Source organism: Drosophila montana, unplaced genomic scaffold (genome assembly GCF_035044405.1).
Source record: "Drosophila montana isolate Dmon_TW-CO22-7 unplaced genomic scaffold, ASM3504440v1 contig_2666_1, whole genome shotgun sequence".
Lineage (NCBI taxonomy): Eukaryota > Metazoa > Arthropoda > Insecta > Diptera > Drosophilidae > Drosophila > Drosophila montana.
Genome location: NW_026997533.1, coordinates 229,256 through 249,976, shown reverse-complemented (window position 1 = coordinate 249,976; position 20,721 = coordinate 229,256). Strand labels below are relative to the sequence as shown.

At 57.2% G+C, this 20,721-nt stretch overlaps 1 protein-coding gene across 1 annotated transcript; it reads right to left on the bottom strand.

The window, feature by feature from the left end:
* Positions 1–13: 13 nt before the first annotated feature.
* On the bottom strand, positions 14–20,572 carry HERC2 (E3 ubiquitin-protein ligase HERC2). Its single transcript, XM_064683688.1, has 12 exons — positions 18,096–20,572; positions 17,457–18,022; positions 15,980–16,537; positions 14,946–15,919; positions 14,730–14,889; positions 11,411–13,242; positions 10,968–11,341; positions 9,161–10,193; positions 2,096–9,088; positions 1,540–2,023; positions 1,010–1,186; positions 14–951 (listed from the first exon to the last, which is right to left on the bottom strand). Exons 1-12 carry the CDS (start codon positions 19,963–19,965, stop codon positions 799–801), a joined length of 15,174 nt encoding a protein of 5,057 aa, XP_064539758.1. The 5' UTR covers positions 19,966–20,572; the 3' UTR covers positions 14–798.
* Positions 20,573–20,721: the final 149 nt, after the last annotated feature.

Sequence of the window (20,721 nt, the reverse complement as noted above, 5' to 3'; positions counted from 1 at the left end):
TCAATACAAATCGTTTAATATTTAAGTATTTGCATTTTATTTCAGATTTCAGATGCTTTTCATTTCTTGCATATTCTTTGTTAATTTCATTTTGTTTTTCGTATTTTTGCTGACAACACACAACTAGAATTGATCATCGTTAGCATATTATCGTTATCGTTATCGTTATAGCAATTATCATTATCAATAATCAATATTTGTAATTTAATATCAATAGCAGGCAGCTCCTGCCAACTGTAAGCTATATTATGTAAGCATAATTGTATATATATATATATATATATATCGATTTATGGTATTCTCATTTATATATATTATTTATATGTGTGTGGGTGTGTGTTTGGACTTTTTAACTAACATTTATGCAATATGGAAATAACATTTAACGTTTGCTTATTTTGCTTTTTGGTTTCGTGTCTCGGCTCATCAACAGTTTCCAGTATCCTTTCCAATATTCTCTCTCTCGCTCTCTCTCTCTACAATTATCGCGCGCGCTCTCTTCCAAGCTGTCTTTGCCTCTGTGATGTGTGTCTGTGTGTGTGTGTGTGTGTGTGCTGCAGATCTGGCAAGTGTGTGTGAGTGTGTGTAGGTGTGCTGCAGATCTGGCTAGTGCGTGCAAATTGCTAAGCAAATAATCGACTAATCGATTAATCGGCTAATCGGTTAATCGGCGGCTAATCTAATGCGTTTGAAGTGCGTTGCGTTTATCATATGCCAAGCAGCAGCAGCATAAATTATGTTTTTTTGTTTTTGTTTTCATTTCGATTTCCGATAAATTGTTGTTATCGATAATTGCGTTCAGCCGTCGTGACTGGCAACGGACTCGAGATCGCTGTTGTCCTCGCTGCCAGTCGCCTCGGTGGGTTCGCCCATGGCCACGCGCGCATATTCATCGGTATCGATGCTCTTGCAGAAGTGTATCGCATACTTGAGCTTCTCCAGCAGCACAGCCTACAAATAATATAAATTATAAATCAAGTCTGGCGACAATTTAAGGGATCTCGCTTACCTTGCAGGAGTAGCGCGGCATTTTGAGCAGAAAGAAGCAGGTGTAGCTTTCGGGCAGAAAATGATCGGGCGGATTCTTTTCGAGCACCTGCAGCACAAAGTCGCGTCCCCGAAAATCGGCAATGGTGCGCGGCAGCCTCGTCCTTCCCCACACAAATCGCAGGAACAGCGAACGCTCCTGAAACGATAAAAAATAATTGTTAACGAGTGCATAATTAATTGGAAGGAAGCATCTTTGATCCGATTAAGCATATATAGCCGAGTCCATCTAGCCATGTTCTTTGCTTCAAATTATCGATAACTTGGCGCGTATCCATGAAGTCGATAAGAATCGATAGCGAAATCAATAATTATGAACCGGGCCATAATTAATTATACATTCTTGGAAAGTATCGATAGCCGAGTCCATCTAGCCATGTCCTTCCGTCCGTCTGGAGACTTGATAATTTTGCTTAAAGTTATCGATAACTTGGCGTGTATCCATGAAGTCGATAAGAATCGCTAATTGTGGCACAGGATTTGGACGCTCACCTGATTGGTAAACTCCTCCATGACCTCCCAGAACCAGCCGACCAGCGACGAGCTGGGATCGAAGCCCTTGTAGGTAGCCACCGACTTGAGCAGGCCAAGCGGTATATCGGGTGAGCCGCAGACCATCGCCTGCAGCTCGGCGGCCGAGAAGAGGGAGAGCAACGGCACAGGTATCACCTTGGACATGCCGTCGCGCACGGCCTTCACCTGCTCATCGAATTCGTGCAGCCGGAAGCCGAGGGCGAGGCGCACGTATTCGGCGCGATTTCTGGGCGAGATGTGCGTATATCGGGTGGACAGCGGCACCTCATGTCCGCGTGCCGACGATGTCGAAAATGGCAGCTCCAGCGTATTGAAGAGCTTCGCATCGTCGTCCATATTCCGGATGCAGAGCAGCCCGGCCACATAGTCGCGATCCACCTCGGTGAGATCCGTGGGACGCAGCGGCTCGCCCGTTAGCTGACGCCACACGGGCTCCGCCAGGCTAAACACAGAGAGAGAGAGGGGCAGGGATTAGTTGTGCTCGACGAGAGTGGAAAAGTGCTCGGCTACTTACTTGAGACTCAGGGGCGATCCGGTGCGCACCGCAATGCCCATGAGTACGCCCAGAAAACGGAACATGTTCATCTGCAGTACGGAGGTGAGCGTCGGATCCAGCAGGAAGCAGTCCCGATTGGCGCCCGCCTCGCCCCGTCCATTGGGCGTGCTGATCAGTAGGGGAACGCTGCCATTTTGCAGTTCATCGCACATCTCGGCAATGGATTCGCTATATCCACCGCCGCAATCGTCGACGCTCTCCCCAACAAATTTCACCTTCCAGACGCGATGCGGTAGGGCGAGCGCCTCCTGGGTGAGCAGCGGCAGCTTCTGGACCATCTGGCCAAAGACGCTCTTCATGCCATCGATGCCGGCGAGTCCATTGCAGCGGCTGCGCGAGCGCTTCACCTGGATGCGATTCAGTTCGATGACCGGTCCGTGCTGCTTATCGCGCACCATGGTCGTCTGGATGACCTTGCGAAATGCGGCCTCCTTGATATTGTACACAAGCACATCCTTGAGTGCGCCCAAACTGAGATCGCCGGCAATCGGCAGCATGGCCAGACAGGGGCAGAGCAGCTCCGAGAAGTGATGCAGCAGGATGAGGCGGGCGTGCAGCGCTTCCGGCGCCAGATCGCGCACCAAATCGTATTCCAGCGGCGGATTCGGCAGCGGACGCAGCCGTTCGCTCAGCTGCGACGTGGACAGGGCCAAGGTGTGCGCCGAGCCGCAGGTCACCTTTACGATATGCTTGCCCTGCAGTGCGGCGACAAGGCGTGGCCGCTGTATGGCCGTAACGGTGCCATCGCCCAGCTGGCCCTCATCGTTGTCGCCCCAGGTGTAGACCTCGCCGGCATCGCTGCAGGCGACGCAGTGCAGCGAACCGGTGGCTATCGAGATGATCTTTTTGCCCTGCAGTGCGGCGACCTTTTTGGGCCGACGCACATGATCGACAGAGCCGTGGCCGAGCCGATGGAAATCGCCCTTGCCCCAGGTGTAGACGGCGCCGGATTTGGTCAGCGCTACGGAAAACTGTGAACCGCACTCGACCTTGATGACGCCCAGGCCGGCCAGGCTCTCGATCTTGTAGGGCAGCTTGCAGCCATCGCTGCCGCCGCGTCCCAGCTTGCCGTAGTCGCCGTCACCCCAGCTCCACACGTTGTCGTCGTCCGTGATGCACAGCGTCTGTGCATCGCCCGAACCGCAGGCGATATCAATGGCCCGATAGCCAAGCAGCGCCTCCACCAGTTTGGGACGCAGCTGATCCTCCGAATCGCCGTGGCCCAGCCGGCCGTAACGACCCTTGCCCCAGGTCAGGACATGTCCACTGGCCGTAATCGCCGCCGAATGAGCGCTGCCGCATGCGATGTCCGCGACGCTCATTCCGTTCAGATGCTCGAGAAGCTTGGGTCGATCGTAGCTCATGCGATTGCCATGGCCCAGCTTGCCGTCCTCGCCCTCGCCCCAGGCGTAGACCTCGCCGTCCGTGGTCAGAGCGAGGCAATGCTTGCCCCCGGAATTGACCGCCACCTTCTTGACAAAGACATGCTGCAGCGAGCCGAGTAGCGTGGGTATTGCCCACGAATCGCTGCCACCGACGCCGAGTCGTCCGCCTGAACCGTAGCCTGTCGCAAACAGTTTGCCATCCGGCGTAACGGCAAACAGGGATTGCTCGCCGCCGGCCAGCTGGATGGGACGCAGCAGGCTGAGCGCCTCGCAGGGCGTTGGCGTCTTGATGCGGCTGCCCTCGAGGCCGCCCAATTGGCCGCGATGATTGTGTCCCCAGCCGTAAATGGTGCTGGCGCCGCCCCAGCTCAATGCCCAGTCATCCGGTCGTCGATTGAGCCACTGCAGCAGCTGGGCGTCGTGCGGCGCCTGGAATAGCGTGTGATCCTCGTGCAGTAACAGCTGCAAAGGCGCCGCCGGCGCTTGTTGATGCTGTGCCGCCGCCGCCGGCTGCTGCTGCTGCAGTTGCTCCAGTAGCAGCAGCTCCGGCCCTGACTGTTGTTGCAGCTGCTGCTGCTCCGTGGCGGAGGCATTGCTCACGGTGCTGGACGAGAGCGACGTGGCCGAGTTGATCAGCGAGGCGCCCGGCGATGGACAGCTGACGGGCGCCGCCGGCGGTGGCAGCATTTCGGCAAATTTCTTGCGCACCTCCAGGCAGAACTGGCGCGGCAGCTCCGTGCGTCGGATTAGCGATTGGGCGACGCGCACCGCGATGCAATAGCGCTTAAACCACGCCCACTTGTGCACATCCGCCGTGGCATTGGCTACATTGCTGCTGCAGCTGGCGGAGCAGCCGGCGACGGCGCCGACAGCCGTCGAGGAGCTGTTGATGCTGTTGATGATGCAGCTGCTGCTGTTGGTGGTGGTGGTGGTGGGCAGGGCGGCGTCCAGCTGCATGTCGCAGGCGAGCGCCGCAAGTGTTTTGAAGTAATCCGAGTGCATCAGATGAATGCCGCCGCGGACCTGCGGCTCCTCGTACTCATATTGACGCAGCAGCTCCGGTATGAGGGGCAACAGTATGGCAGCCAGTGCTGGTTCCTGTGGCCGTGGCGCCTGCTCCAGCAGCAGCACCGCATGCAGTTTCTTGAGCGCCCAAATGCGCTGGGCGGTGCTAAGGGCGCCCAGCTGGGCGCAGGCAGCCAGCGCGGCGGCCAGTCGCAGCAGCACCTGGGGCTGGCGCGGCGCAAGGCGTGCATCGAGCAGGGCCATGACCAAAGCCATCGATGGCTGCGAGAGTACGGCACGATCGGAGCCGCTTTCGCCGAGCGTCGCCGCCGGCATGATGGCGTGCACCCAAAAGCGCCAGCCCCAGCCATTCACCGAACTATCCGAGCAGAATTTCCAGCGTAGCTCATCGCCGGGCACACGAATCTCTGGCGCCCAGTGGGCGAACTCACGGCCGGAGCGCATGGCCAGCATACGTCCGGCCGCGTCCATAATGACCAGCGGATCGTTGCGTTTCTCTGTGCTGCACTGGCTATCGAATTCGAGGCGTAGCATTTCGGCGCCCGGAATCCGGACCGTGCCGCTCACGTTCATGTTGTCCACATAGGGATGGCTGCTCTCCTGCATAATGGGCTTGGGCAGCTTGCCGAGGCAGTGCCGTGACGTGCATAGATCCTCCAGTTCGGTAATGCAGGTCTCCAGCAGCATGGCCGCAATGCCCGAATTGCTGCTCAGCGAGATCAGGGTCTCGGCGATGGTCTGTGCGGTGCTCGGCGGACCGCAACGGCCGCAGACGGCCAGCTTGAGCAGCTCGACGAGAGACTTGGCCTCCGGCTCCTGGAGCAGTGCACCGAAATCGTCCAGGCCATGATTGTGCGTAAACTGTGCCAGCATCTCCTCCTGCTGGGTCATCGTGGCGGCCATCACGGACATGGCGCTGGCGGACATGCGCGAATGCGAGCCCGCCGACATGCCCGACATGGTCAGCGAACCGGTCAGACTCTGGAAGGCGCTCAACGGACCCGCGGCGCTCGCCAGTTGCCCGGCCAGCTGTGCCGGCAGCGGCGGCGGCGACTCCTCGGGTGAATGCTGTTCCGTCGGCGGCAGCAGCAGCGCTGCATCGCTGGCATCTGCCGGAGCCTCGCCGCCGCCCTGGGCTATTGTTGCCGTACCAGCGGCTGCTCCTGCAGCAGTTGTGCTGCCCGCTGCTGCTGCTCCTCCAGCAGCACCAGCAGCAGCAGCAGCAGCTCCTCCTCCGCCGCCGCCGCCACCCGCTGCCGTATTGAGCTGCTCCTCGAGCTGGCGAGCGGTCGTCTCCTTGTAGTTGACCTTGCTGTGGCTGGTCAGCGCCGCGACAATGAGCTGCCTCGCCTGCAAGATGCTCATCGCGCGCAGCACATGACCCAGTGCCGCCTGCCGTGCCGCCGGCGTCTCCAGGGTGAGGCTTTCGCTGAGACTCGGCTGCGTGGCACAGCCGGTGCCAGTAGCAGCAGCAGCAGCTGCTGCCGCCGCTGTGCTGGGCCGGACATCCGGCTTGCCGCCGGCCACATCGGGCGTGGTATGCGTGTGCATCATTGGCGGCGACTCCGCCTCGTAAATGCCCAGGCTGCTGCCGCCTAGCGGATCGCGTGTGCTGCCAAAGGGCACGGGTCCGCGCTTCTCCTCGTCCAGACTGGCATTGGGCAGGCCCCAGGCCATCGAATGGGAACTGCCGCAGGCGACGCGATTCACAAAGACCGCATCCAGACCAATGACCAAAGCGGGCTTCTTGTTCACGAACGTGTTGCCGCTGCCCTGTTGCCCATGGTCGTTGTCGCCCCAGGCGTACACCTGGCCGGCGTCCGTTACGGCGAGGCAGTGCAGCGCGCCGACGGCCACATGGATGACACGGCGGCCGCGCAGCCCGGCAATGGGCTGCGGTTTGCGGACATGCTGATCGCCGCCGTGGCCGAGGCGATAGTAGTCGCCCTTGCCCCAGGTCCAGACCTCGCCGGCGCGGGTCAGCGCAAGGCTAAACTGGGCGCCGCATTCGATCTGGATGACACCGATGCCGGACAGACGTTCGATTTCGTGCGGCGTCGCGGAACCCTCGCTGCCGCCGCGTCCCAGCTTGCCAAAGTCGCCGTCGCCCCAGCTAAAGACGGCGCCGTCCTCGGTCAGCGCCAGCGTCTGGGCATCCCGGCTGCCGCAGGCCACCTGGATGACACGTCGTCCATGGAGAGCGGTCACAAGTTTCGGCTTCAGCTGTGTGGCATTGTCGCCGTGACCGAGTCGTCCGTATTCGCCCAGGCCCCAGGTATAGAGCTCGCCCTGGCTGCTGATGGCCGCCGAATGCGAGGAGCCGCACGCGATGTCGCGTATCTTCTTGGCGCGCAGCGCCTCCAGCAGTCGTGGCTTGTCCAGGGTGCTGCGATTGCCATGGCCCAGCTTGCCGTCCTCGCCCTCGCCCCAGCTAAAGACCTTGCCGTCGAGCGTAAGAGCGAGCGCATGTTTGCCGCCCGAATGAACCGCTACCTTCTTCACCACATACTGATGCAGCACGGGCAGCTGATGGGGCAGCGGCACATTGTGTGTAACGCCAAGGCCGAGGCGTCCGTTTGTGCCCTCGCCGCAGGCATACACCTTCCCATCCTGGCTGACCACAAACAACGACTTGCTGCCGCCGGCAATGTGTATGGGCCGCAGTCGGCTGATCGTCTGCGAAAAGGTTGGCACTTTCACCTTGGATCCCTTCAAACCGCCCAGCTGCTCCTTGTCGTTGAGGCCCCAGACCATCACCGTGCAGGCCAGCTCTTGATCTGCATGATGGCTGCTGCTGCTGCTCGTCGCCGTCGCCGCCGTCGTCGCCGTCGTGGTCAGCGTTGTTTCCGCCGGAGCCGTGGCTGGAGCGGCAGCGGCGGCGGCGGCAGCGGTGGCTGCAGCTTGTGCGCCGCCGCCATATTCGCAGGCCAGGAACTGGGCATTGGCCAGCATGTGCTGTATGTCCGGCTGCTGGCGACGTCCGACAAATTGCAGGCCATGCACCTTGCACTGGATGCCATTGTTCTGGCACTGTTTGATCACGATCTCGATCCAGGGATAATACTGTGTCGCCTGCTGCATGAGGAGAACGCGAGTGGCGCCCGCTGCGACCGGTATCCAGGTGTACTCCTTGAGGCTATCGATGCACTCGCCGACGCGCACCTCCAGCAGCGACGGCATATGCGAATGATCCTCGGGACTTACGCGCAACGTCAGGCTGTGCACCAGGACGCGATCGTGCAGCTCGAGGCGTATCCAATGGCGGCAGGGTCCGCTCGAGCAGCTCTGCCAGGCCAGGCCGCTGCCATCCAGCAGATGCTTGGCCGCCGTCTCGTTCGAGCTGACGCTCAGCGAACGGATGCAGCGCGACCAATCCTCAATCAAGTCCAGCTGAGCGACCGCCGGCAGTTGCTGTTGCTGCTGCGACTGGGCAGGAGCTGCCGCCGGAACTGGCTGCAGTTGAACCAGAGCCGGAGCCGGCTCCACCTCGTTGATGTGGCCCTGCCAATGCGGCTGATCCGGAAACTCCACCGTTAGCTGTTTGCCGCGCATCGCGCTGACCACGCCGTAGTCCGGCTGGCTGCGTGAACCGCCCAGACGCATCAGTTGCCCGTTCGAGCGCAATCTTACCCGCGCGCCCACTGTTATAGCCGGCGGTGGGCGTGGCAGGGGCAATAAATGCGCCGCCGACTCGACGAGTTCGATATGAACAAAGCAGACCCAATAGGTGCTGCCATGATTGCGCCAATCGACTTGGACATTGAGATCGTGCAGTCCCTCGGTGTCCACGATTAGCACATTGCCCATGTCGCCCTGCTTGATCTCCTCGAAGTCGCGACAACAGCGCACCAGCATGCCGGGACGCACCAGGCCGCGCACATAGAGCGCATAATGATCGGCCGTTTGGAAATCCTTTCGTGTCTCAAACTTCTGCACGATCTGATCCTCAACGGTGTCCGAGGAGCTGCTGCTGCTGCTGCTGGTGCTACTGGTGCTGGTGCTCGTTGTGCTGCTTCCACTGCCGTTGTTGTTGTTGGTTGGTCGCTGCTCGGTCTCCATGCCGGCTGCCTCCTCGTCGATCGTATTGGCACACACGTCCGGATGCTCGAGTATCCACTGGACAATCTGTTCGGGCGTCGGCATGGCCTCTGCCTGCAGCGACAGCTGCTTCAACGCCAGCTCCACATTGCGTCGCGTAAAACCCATCTCCATAATCTGTTCAATTAGCTGCGCATCGCTGGCCGCGACAGGCAGCGACTGCGGTTGTGTCCTCTCCGGCGCCGGCGGCTGCTCCTTGGCCACATTGTAGACGGCGATGCCGTGCACCATTGTCGGCTGTGCGGGACTGGGCAGCACCAGCGGCTGCAGCTCGTTCTCGGCATTCAGCTGCTGATACGCTTGGCTGGCCAGCGTTTGGACGCAGTTGAGCGCCGCGGTGGCCAGCTCCATGTAGCCATAGCAGGCTTTTACCGGGGATGGTTGGGTGGCGCGCAGCAGCAGGCACTGGATGAGCAGCTGCTCCGGTTGCTCCGGCTGCTGGCTGCAAGATAGAGACAGAGAACAAGAGAGGGATGAGTAAATGACGGATTAGACTTTCAAATCCTGCCCAGACCTGTTGGCATTATTTCCGTTGTGCGCATTCGCTTGCTGTGTCTTTTGCAGCTCCTGCTCCGGCTCGGGCTCCTGGTCGGCCTCCTCGTTGCTGCCGTTGTAGCCGCTGGCGGGCGCCCGTTGTTTGAGTATCTTGCGCAGCGCTGCCTGGTGGCGATAGAGGACGCCGTTGGTATGCAGGACGGCCAGCTGCAGCTGCTGGCTGCGCAGCAGACGGACATCGAGTCGACCCTCGCCCGCGTTGAGCAGCTCCCAGGTGTTGTTGGAGGAGCTGCAGCTGGCGGCGCCATACAACAGCACCGTCCAGGCATTGAGCAGCATCTCGTTCATGGGCAGACGGGTCAGACTGAAACAGCTGTGATCCAGCTGGGGCAGCACCATCGCGAGCGGCACCTTCACCAGACCCTGGGCGGACAGGCTGCCCGCGGGCGGAGCACTGTGCGCGAGCAGGCAGCGTCCCTTGTGCGTAAAGCTGGCGATGATCATGTGGCTGCCCTCATGGAAGCAATGGAGTCCCACGCGTGGTCGCAAATCGTAGCCGCCCATGGCGCTGAGGACGCCCAGCACCAGGCTGTGCTCGGTGTCCAGCGGCGTTTGGGGCAGCAGCTGGGATTCGCCCTGCAGCAGCTCCGCGGCGACGCACAGTTTCTGGGCGAGAAACGAATTGATTACCGCATTCCAGTGGGGCAGCGTGTGCAGGCGACGCAGCAGACCGACCAGCTCCTCGGCGACGCTGCCCGAATGCGAGGCGGTCAGCAGGACGCGCGACTTGCCGCCCTCCTGCGGCTGCAGCGTCGCATCGCCGGGACAGTGCAGCGCAATGCGTCCAAGTGTCCCAAATAGCTGACGCACCAGCGCAGCCATGCGCGGCTCCTCCTCCCTGCCCCATGCCGCCAGGATGCTCTGCAGCAGGCGCAGGCAGTGCAGCTGCCGATAGACGCCATGCTCACTGCCCGCCGGCTGCTCCAGCAGAGCAAAGTAATGCGACATCCAGTTCGGAGCGCTCAGTTCCAGGCACAAGCGTGGACAGTCGCCTGGAAAGAGAAAGCAGCAGAAGAGTTGAGAGGAGATTGTAATGTGAGCTAAGACAGATCAAAGGAGGGCCAAGTTGGGCAGTTATTGTGCCCGTCCAGCAGCTAGTCTTCTGCCAAGACGGAAGAAGGAACAGAAGGAAGGAAGGAACAGAAGGAACAGAGACAAACTGGTTGGATTGACTCTTGTCAACTGGACAAGATCCTTTAAAATGATCGAGAATGATGGGCTATCTATAGAGGAAGAAGGGATAGGGATATAGAAAGAAGGGATAGGGATAGAGGAAGAAGGGATAGGGATAGAGGAAGAAGGGATAGGGATATAGGAAGAAGGGATAGGGATAGATGAAGAAGGGATAGGGATAGATAGGAAATTGAATTGGCTAGTCAACACAGAACACAGTCATGGTTCTACGATTAACTAAAGGAAGGACGAGTATTGATCAAAAGTCTGCTGGAGTAGGAGGGATCCCAATTTAAATCACGAAGGGCAAACAACAAGAATTGTTTCCGTACAGATTCAATTCTGTCTTGATGCATAGAATATTGTGGGGACCAGATAGATGAGGCATAGTCTAGCATAGATATATAAAGGGTCTTTGTCGTGTCAGATTCCTTCGACCATCGCTTGATGAAACCCAAAACAATGCTGGCCTTAACGACCACGGTCTTAACTTGAGAGTCGAATTTAAGTTTATGAAGAGCTGGGATCTGCAGCCAGTTATCCACCCAGTTTTGGCCAGATTAACAGTGTTCCAATTGGCAGCTTCGGCTCACCTGCAATGGCTCGTATGAAGCCGAGATTCAGCCAGTTGAGGCAATGGACGACATTGGCCAACGCGGGCTTTGGATCGAGCATTGCGCGAAACATGCTGGTGACGCCGCGCAGCGCATATTTGTCCAGGCAGGCACCATGGAGTCCGCTGCCAACGGCCAGGATTTGCAGCAGCTTGGCAGCGCAGTGGCGCAGCAGCTTCGAGGGATGCGATTCGCTGCTGGGCGGCGGTTCCATGGTGCCCAGCTCCTCGCGTTCCGGTTCCGTGGGTGAGGCCACATTCATTGCGCTGTCCGCCAGCTGCAGATCATATTGGCCCTCCTTGCCCATGCGATACGAGTTGGTGGCGCCCGTGTACCACTCGACGCGCACCCAGCTAACGGCAGAGGGGTAGACTGTTAGATTGTGCTCTTGGAGAGGGCTCTGCTGGCTCTGTTGTACTCACCCGTCCTCGCCCACCTCGCTGATGATGCGTCCCTCGCCGGGCGGATTTCCATCCTGATCGCCCCACTTCCAGTCGGCGCCGCGCACAATTCGTGTGCCAATCTTCATGAGCTTCGCCAGATCCGGTCCGCTAAGCTGTGCCTTGCTGCACTTCTGCTTCAGCACGCTGTCCTCGTAGAGCACGCTCAGCTCCAAGTTGTTGCCCCTGGACCCGCCATCGCCGCCCGTCTGCGCCAGCAGGCCGAGCACAGTGCCCAGCAGGCCCGAGTTGATTAGCAGACCGAGCTCATTGGCGCCCAGCTCCTTGGCGAGCAGCCCAAAGATGCTGATGAGAAAGCGGGCGCGTGGCAAACGCTTGAGCAGCACATAGGTGCTCAGATTGCAGCTATCCTTGCCGCGGGCAGCGCCCTGCTGCTCCTGATTGACCAGACGGCGAAGTTCGCGCACCGCCCAGTCAAGGACACGCGCCTGGGCCAGTAGCAGACGTGCCTTCTGGTAGGCGCTGACCATGTTCAGCTGGCCGAGCACAGGCTGCGGCGAGGCGCCACTCGCGGCCGACTTTAGATGCAGGCCCAGATAGCCGTTGAGCAGGCTGTACTGGGCGGCATCCAGCAGGCCGTGCAGCTCGAGCAGCTGCTGCACCAGCTGCAGGCCGGCCAGGCGCAGCTGGAAGCGCTGCATCTGGCAGTACATGGCCCGACGCACCGTCTCCACGTCGCAGCTGTCCTGCAGTGCAAAGTCCACAATGTCCTGTATGAGCGAGGCGTCCAGCTCGATATCCGCATGGAGGTGCCGCTCGTTGAGGCGACGCAGCAGCGACTCCTCCTCGTCCAGTTGCTTCTGCTGCTTGGGCTTCTTCTCCTGCTGCAGCTGCCGCTGCTCCTGTTGCTCATAGATCAACAGCTCCGTGGTCTGTTGCTGTTGCTGCTGTTGCTGCTGCTGCTGGATGCTGGCATTGAGCAGATCCTCCGGCTTGGCTGCCGGCTGCTGTTTGGCCGCACGCAGCTCCTGCAGCAGGCGCCGCACCAGCAGCCGGAAGCGAGGCAAACGCTGCAGTATGGGCAGCCGGCGAAGGCCACGCTGCTGCGGACTGATGGCCGGACGCACCTCGTACAGCAGAAAGCGCAGGCGTTCCAGAACGGGCGCGCAGACCTCCTTGTAGCTGCGATTTAGCTGCTGGCGGGTGCGCACCACCGACCACTTGGCCTGATGCACCAGGCGTATGATCTCGCCCAGCTGCTTGGGCAGCGGCTGTTGCTGCTGCTGCTGCTGTTGCTGCTGCTGCTGCTGCTGCTCACCAGTCGCCTCCAGGGCGCTGAGCACCAGGCCACCCAGGCACTGATGCCGTAACAGCACGGCGCTGAGCAGACGCTCCAGCTCCTGAACCGGATGCTCCGTGGCGAACTCCTGATGCCACATCAAATTGTGCGCCTTGCAGTAGCGCTCGGTAAGCGCCAGCCAGTGGGCAACCAGCGGCTCGCTCAGGCGCGCCTCCGCCAGGCCCGCTATGAAGCTGTCGACGCGACTTTGCAGCTGCTCGGCGGCGGCACGTCGCGCCGTCGGCGGCGCTGGCAGCGTTGTCTCTGTGGGCGTATTGCCCGCCGTGCTGTGGCTGCTGCGTGCCTCGCCCTTCTCCTCGTCGAACGGATTGCTCGGCTGCAGCAGCAGCAGGCCGCCGCTGAGCAGCGACGATTTGTCCAGCTGACGGCATTGCAGCTCCGCCGGCTGCAAACTGGGTCCGCTGCACATCAGATTCGCCACCAGACCTAAGAGTTGCGCCAGCGTGCACTCCGAGCTGAAGTGCGTCAAGCGCGTAGCGCCCGGCGGGGCAGTCTGCAAGAAAAACAACAACATTTTAGAGCTGTGGAAATGCACGACTAGCAGATACCCTAAAAGAGATAAAATTCCAGCTTCCTTTTACGCATACGAGCCCAAATACATATTATACATATGTAGAAGCCTCTTCTTCCTTTACCATGAACTATCTTTCGGAAGTGTATTCTTGAGTAATTACGATCTTCATACAATTTTCAGGGCTCATATAAAAGTGTGTATATACGAAAGCGCAAGACTCTAGCCTAAACAAGTAAATGGCTCTAGTCGGGAGTTCCCGACCCGCAATATTTGCCAGCACCTCTGCTCGACATCGAACCAACATTTCATTTTCCACGACGAAAAACCAATTAAAATATCAGCACATAAACACAGCAAAGAATACAATACAATCGCAATTTCAATGCTTTTGATGGAATTCAATAAAGAAGCGCATGAATGTGTGTGTGTGTGAACATGTATTTGCCAAAACACTTTTTGTTTGATAACTTTTCTGTTTTTTAACCGATCTTGATTAAATTTTCGACAATAGATTTTATTGTGCTATAGAATAGTTGTATATTCCTTAAAGGACAATTGCATTTAAGTTGAGGCTGTAATTGATGGGCAACTACAATTGGTTTATTTATTTGATTTATAGCTCTGTTGTGTAGTCGAGGTTTAATATATATATATATATATATATATATACTATTCAGAGAGCTGCAAATCAAATTTGGTGACTCTAGCTTTTATAACTTACGAGATTGGCTTAAAAATTAGTTTTTCGATATCGATTTTTATTGATTACTTGGAAAAGGGGCAAGTTATCGATTATCGGAAAGAATCTCGTACTGCGCGGGCACCAGGCGGACCTACATTCAAAATTTCAAGTCTTTAGCTCTTAAAGGTTCTGAGATTCTTGCGTTCACACATACGGACAGAGAGACGGACATGGCTAGATCGACTCGGCTTGCGATGCTGATCAAGAATATACTTATATACTTTATGGGGTCGGAGATGCTTCCTTCTGCCTGTTACATACATTTGCACAAATACATTATACCCCTTTTTATTCATGTTCAATGGGTTCAGGGTATAAAAAACTGTTCTCCCATTTTTGGAGTACGGGAGAAGATATCCAAAAAGTAAAACATTTCTTATCTGTAAATACTGTCGAAGAATCTACATATCGAGTTTGGCCGTAATAGCTCTCATTATTTTGCGAGCTATGCTTAAAAACCTAAGTCTCAAAATCGATGCTTATCGATATTATTAAAATGAAAGCAGATATCGAAAACCTACAAAATCTTTCTGCATAAAGATAGATAAGATATTATATATTTAAAATTTCAATTCTCTAGCTTGTGTAGTTTCCGAGATCGGACAGACAGACGGACATGACTTGATCGACGCAGCTCCTCATCCTAAGCCTGACTATATATTCCTTATGGGGTCGGAGATGTTATCTGCCTTACACATTATATTTTTTAACGGCTTCTTCTCACCTTTTCATCGCTGGCACTCTGGCTTGCCAGGTATTTGCCGAGCTTGTGATGTTGCAGCAGCTGCTCCATGGCGACGCGAAATGGCGGTGTGCTTAGCTCTGCGCTCAGATCCTTGCCCAGGCCCAGCTCGAGCAGAGTGCGCAAATTCTCCGATTCGCAGCTGTCGAAAAAAGATGGTTGTCAAGTCAAGTACAAATTGCAGCTGCAGCAACTCACGTGTAGCCGGCGAGATCGCAGACGTAGCCGGCCACAATGATGCAGTGGCTGCCGTCGAGCAGTAGATTATCCATGTCGGAGCGGCGAACATAGTGCGTCTCGGGATCGGCGGCCGCCGGCGGCGGGGCAGCGCCCTTGGGACCGCCGCGACAAATGATGCCCGGCCAGCCCATGTCGTCGCCGTCGCGCAGTTCACCCTCGCCCAGCGCACGATTCAGGCGGTCGAGCACGCGCAACAGCGGCAGGCAGAGTCGTGCCCAGCGCAGGCTGGCCAGGCACTGCGGCCTGTCGCGCTTGAGCAGCACCAGACCGACCAGCAGCTCGTTCAACAGCGCATCCGATATGTCCGCCTGCAGCACACGATTCAGCGCCGCGCCCAGTTCGCTGGACTCGGGCCGACACTGCAGCGCCAGCTCGTGCGCCTGCTGCAGCGTGCTCACGCAGGCGGGTATCAGGCTGTGCAGATATTGCGAGAGCAGCGCCTCTGCGCCCGTCGTATCCTCCTCGGCGCTGGCCTGATGAATGTGCGCCAATAGCAGACGCTGAAAACGATGCAGCAAACACAAACTGGGACTGGTGCTGGGTTGTTGTTGTTGGTGCTGCTGCATTAGAAGCAGCAGCTGCTGCCGCTGTTGCTCCTCCTCGGCGACGGGCTGCTGCTGCTGCTTGGACAGCAGTGTGAGCGAGAGCCGGCTCTGGGTGAGCGATGCATTGTTGCCCAGCAGACGTGTGATTAACTGCAGCAGCGGCAAATTGGCGCTGTCTGTACAGTCCGTGGAGCAGGAGCTGCTCTCCAGCCGTATAGCATGCTGCAGCGCCGTCTCCAGGCCGCCCTCGGCCATCAGCGAGCTGACCAGCAGATCCGTCATAAAGCGATGCCCCGCCGAGCATGCCTGACCCGGCTCCGAGGGCAGCAGCGCCGTCAGCGTCTGTGCACGCTCCGCCGCCGTCGGCAGCAGCACACTCCAGCCATCCTGCAAAGAAGGACACGCATGAATTCGCCATCTCTCAAACAAAAAGCGGATGGCACCTACCTGTAGCGCCTGCTGTGCGGCTATTTGGATGGTGCGCAGCACTTGGCTGCCGCCGGCCAGACTGAGAATGCGCGTCTTGAGGCTGTTGAGCAGACGCCCGCCGCTGGCCAGGCCCACGTTGCGCGGCTCCACGCCGTTGGCGATGAGCGCGAGCAGCTGGAGACGCACCAGATTGAGGCAGGCGACCGCAATGCACTCCGATTCCTGGTTGGGCGTCTGGCGATTATCCTGCGCAGCGCTGGCGCTGCACAGACCCAGCAGCTGGTCGAGCAGCCGGAATGTCGGTTCGCCCAGATCGATGACAAATGGCGCACGCAGGGGCACACCCTGACGGCTGCTCTGCGTCCAGATCAGGCTCTGGACGGCGGTGCAGGCCATGCCGCTGGCGGGCAGCGTTGGCAGCGCCACCTGAATGGGCTGTCGCAGCAGCGGCTCACTGCACACGGAGGCGGGACAGATCTGTTGGTTGTCGTTGCGGCCCCAGCCAAAGATTTCGCCGTTGCTGCTCAAAGCCAAACAATGGGCCACGCCGACGGCCACGTGTACAATGCGTTTATGCTGGCAAAATAAATATATTATATTAGATATATTCATTAGTCATCTATTTCCACCCATTTTCCATTTGGAAGAGTAAGTTCAAATCCACCCCAAAATCCCATTTATCATGCAGGGGAAGCTGGCATTTAAAATAAAGGATCAAGGATCAAGGAGGAAGGAGGAAGGAACTGGTGCAAGGTATTCTAAAAGTGAAATTGGAAAATATATATATTATATTATAAACATTTATTAGCCACCTATTTCCGCCCATTTTCCACTTGTGAAAGTGAGTTCAAATCCACCCCAAATTCAATTTATAATACAGGGGAAGATGATGACATTTTAAAATCAAGCATCAAGAAGGAAGGAACTGGCGCAAGGTATAAAAATAGTGAAATGGGAAAATAAATATATTATATTATATATATAATAGTTAGCCACCTATTTCCGCCTATTTTCCACTTGTGGGACAGCTCAAATCCACCCCAAACCCTCACCCTCAACAGACTAAACAACTAAAACTGAGGACCAAGGTGGAAAGCAAGGTTCTAATAGACTAAGAGAAACTAAACATCGACTCGATTCGTCATACTGATTATATACATATATATTAATTAGCCAACTATTTCCACCCATTTTCCATATGGGAGATTATTTCAATTCACCCCAAACCTCATTTATCATGCAGAGAATGATGACATTTTAAAATAAAGGAATAAGGAGGAAGGTTCTGGTATTCCAAAAGTGAAATGGGACAATAAATATATTACATAAGTTAGCCATATATTTCCGCCCATTTTCCACTTGTGGGAGAGTTCAAATCCACCCGAAATCCTCAAAACAGAAAATAGAAACTAAACATCGACTCGATTCGTCATACTGATCAGGAGAATATGTACACCTAATGGAGTGGAGGATGATGCCATCCTGGCATTCTCACCTGCAGGCTGGTTATAAGTCTGGGCACACTGCAGCCCTGTACGTTGCGCTCGACCAGCTGATGGCCCAGACAGGATGCCTTGCCCCAGCTGTAGAGCTGGCCCTCGCAGGTGAGCGCCAGCGAGAACTGGGAGCCGGCAAAGACGCGCTGCACACGCGGCAGGCACTCGATGAGCAGCGGCTGCAGGCTGCTGTTGCAGCTGCCATTGCCCAGCTTGCCATAGTCGCCATCGCCCCAGGCATAGACTAGGCCTCCCCTGGTCAGGCACAGCGTGTGGGCATCGCCGCTGCCCAGTGCCACGTCTAGCACCTGGTGATCCTTCAGTGCCATCACCATGGCGGGCATGCACTGATCATCCGAATTGCCATGACCCAGACGGCCATAGGTGCCGCGTCCCCAGGTATAGAGATTGCCACGCAGGGTGATGGCGGCGCTGTAGGAGCAGCCGCAGTAGACGGACTGGACGCGACGCACCAGGCTCTCGATCTTGGTGGGCAGCTCGCGGGCATGGCAATCGCCGTGGCCCAAGCGGCGGCTTTCGCCGACGCCCCACGAATAGGCGTTGTCTGAGAAAAGGAGAGATTGGGCGATAAGAAGTCATGCTAATGGATCAGGAGCAGGAGCAGGAGCTGGACTCACGGTTGCTGTCGACGGCGAGAAAGTGTCGTCCCTCGCAGTGGGCGGCTATGGAGACGAACGTCTCGTTGGCTATTTCAGCAAAGTCCAGCAGTTGGGGTTCCGTCTCCGGCTTGGCGATGTGCCAATTGTAGAGCTTGCCCTCCTGGCTGAGCAGCAGCACCACATCCTCGCTGCAGGCCACCTGCCGCAGCTGGAACTTGCACGGGAGCAGCGCCGGCGGCGGCAGTTGGGTGGCTGCACTTGTCCAGCTCAGCGCGGGCTCCACATTGAAGCCCTGCTGCTCCTTGGACAGCGCTGGCCAGCCCAGCGCATAGACGCGCTGCTGCTCCAAAACCGTGCTCGCCGTGTTGGGCGTGACCGCGGGACGCAGCAGGCAGCTGGGCATGAGCTGCGTGGGATGCGGCATATGCGGCTGCACCAGCCGATCCAGATGCGAGATGATGACCACGGCCGCACGGCGCAGATCCACAATCGCCGCGCTGCTCTTGGGCAGCATGAGGAAGCGCAGGAAGGTCTCTGTGGCGCTGGCCAAGGGCGTGGCCGGCCCCACATTGGAGCTGGCGCCGGAGCCGGAGCTGCTGTTGCTGCCCGCTGGCATGGCGCCCAGGCGCTGATAGCGCTGCAAGATGCGCAGCAGGGGAGCACCCGATTTGCGCGGCATGTCGCGATTATCGCCATTGACACCGCCATGTCCATGTCCGTGGGCGTGTCCATTGTCGTTGTCCTTCTCCCAGAGCAGCAGCAGCAGCACAACACACTCCAGCGTGGCCGCCAGCGTGCCCTTCTGGACGCCCAGCTCCAGCAGCAGGCACAGCGCCGTGTGCCTGTCTGTGAGCGGCGCCAGACAGCGTCCGCCCATGGGATCACCCAAGGCGACTAGACGCAGAAACTTAATCGAACGCTCCATGACCTCCAGCCAGAGCGGCGATACCTGCGCGGCGGCATCGAAAAGCGTCGCCTCGGGCAGCTCTTGCAGCGATTCGAGCGCCTCGCTAAGCAGCTCGCTGCACATTTCCATGTCCTCGCCAGAGCGCCAGGCGCGACGCAAAAACGCAAAGCTAAAGTTGAGTGCGGCGCGTGTGCCGACGCGTGCCAAACCCAGAGCAGCATGCTCCACCTCCTGCTCCGGCGGCGGCGGTGGCGCAGGTTCAGGAGATTCCTCCAGCTGCTGTGTGGGCGGAGCAGTTGGTACTTGTGGCTGCTGCGACTGCTGCTGATTGCGCTTGAGCGCCACGAAGTAGCGTTCGTAGATGAAGAGCTGCTGGCGCAGCTGCTGCGCGGAAAGACAGTTGCCGGCGGCGCGCAGCGCCAGCTCATGGAGCTCGGCGATCAGTGTGCGCTGGCAATCGTGCTTGGCCAGCTGATTGGGTGGCTGGCTCCAGAGCCAGGCGCTCAGCGTCAGCTCCGTGGCGTGCTGCTGTCCGGCATTTGCTTGTTGTGCCGCCGCCGACGTCAGCTTTTTGATGGCCGTGTCCGAGTCGAGTGGCCGACAGCCGTCGCAGTTGCAGGCGGAGAGCGGGCCGCAATATTCTGGCTGGCAGCAGGCGCACTGCAGCGCCTCGGCGCCGCAATAATGCTTGCCATCGTCGCCCAGATAGGAGAGCTGGCCGTGTGCATTGCGCAACGGCGCCGTCGGCGACGACACCAGCTCGCAGTCCTGTATCAAATGATTCCAGAGCACAGCGCCGTCGGCGGCGTTGCGCAGGCAGGTAATGAGATCGGCGCGCAGCCATTTGGCGTCCAAGTAGGGCAATGGGCGCAGGTAGAGATCACTGATGGGCGTGGCAGCACTGGATGCACTGGCACCGTGAGCTGGTGCTTCCGCAGCAGGTGCTGCTGTTGCTCCAGTGTTGCCCAACCTATTGAACATGTTGAGAGAAAGGGGGTGGTGGGGGTAGGGAGGTGTGCACGCGGAGGGAATGTGTGTGTCCTTAGTGTAACTGTTCACAGAACTGGAATCCAGCAGACGCGGCCGCTTCCAAGAATAACATGGCACATTTGTAAATTCCAAGACGTTTTTCGTTCTTTTCTTTTACTGTTTATTCGGTTTCTTTTCTTTTCTTATTTGTAATTCTGTTGTGGCAAGACACAACTTGAAGAAGCAGAGTAACGGTTACTAGCTGCTAGTTGTTGGCGCTCGGTGCGGGGTGCGAGGCGGCCCCCGTTCGAAGGCTCAGTCAATGTCGTCAGACCAATACACACGCACAGCTAACGCACACACAGGCACACACACGACAAACGCACAAATAGTGGCTTAGAATGAATTGTAGTTTTCGTTTTCGTTGCCATTGTGTGCATGTAGTAGTGTTTTTTTTTTATCTGTGCAAATTCGGTTAATTCCACGCACTTTAATCACTTATCGTTAATTTAGTACACTAGTAATACAATTTAGTTTTGTTTGCATTTTCTAAAGTTAAGTGAAATATATTTAATCAATTAATAGTCGCCGTTGTTCTGCTTGGCACGCGAGGCTGCCAACCTGCTTGCCAAAAAAAAAAACTATTATCGATTTTTGTGCCATTTTTCGCCCGACTTATCGATTGCGACATCTGGCAGCACTGGCTGGATGTTTACAGTTTTTTCAAATTGCAATTGCGGGCAGCGTTTCAAAAAATAAACCAGGTCA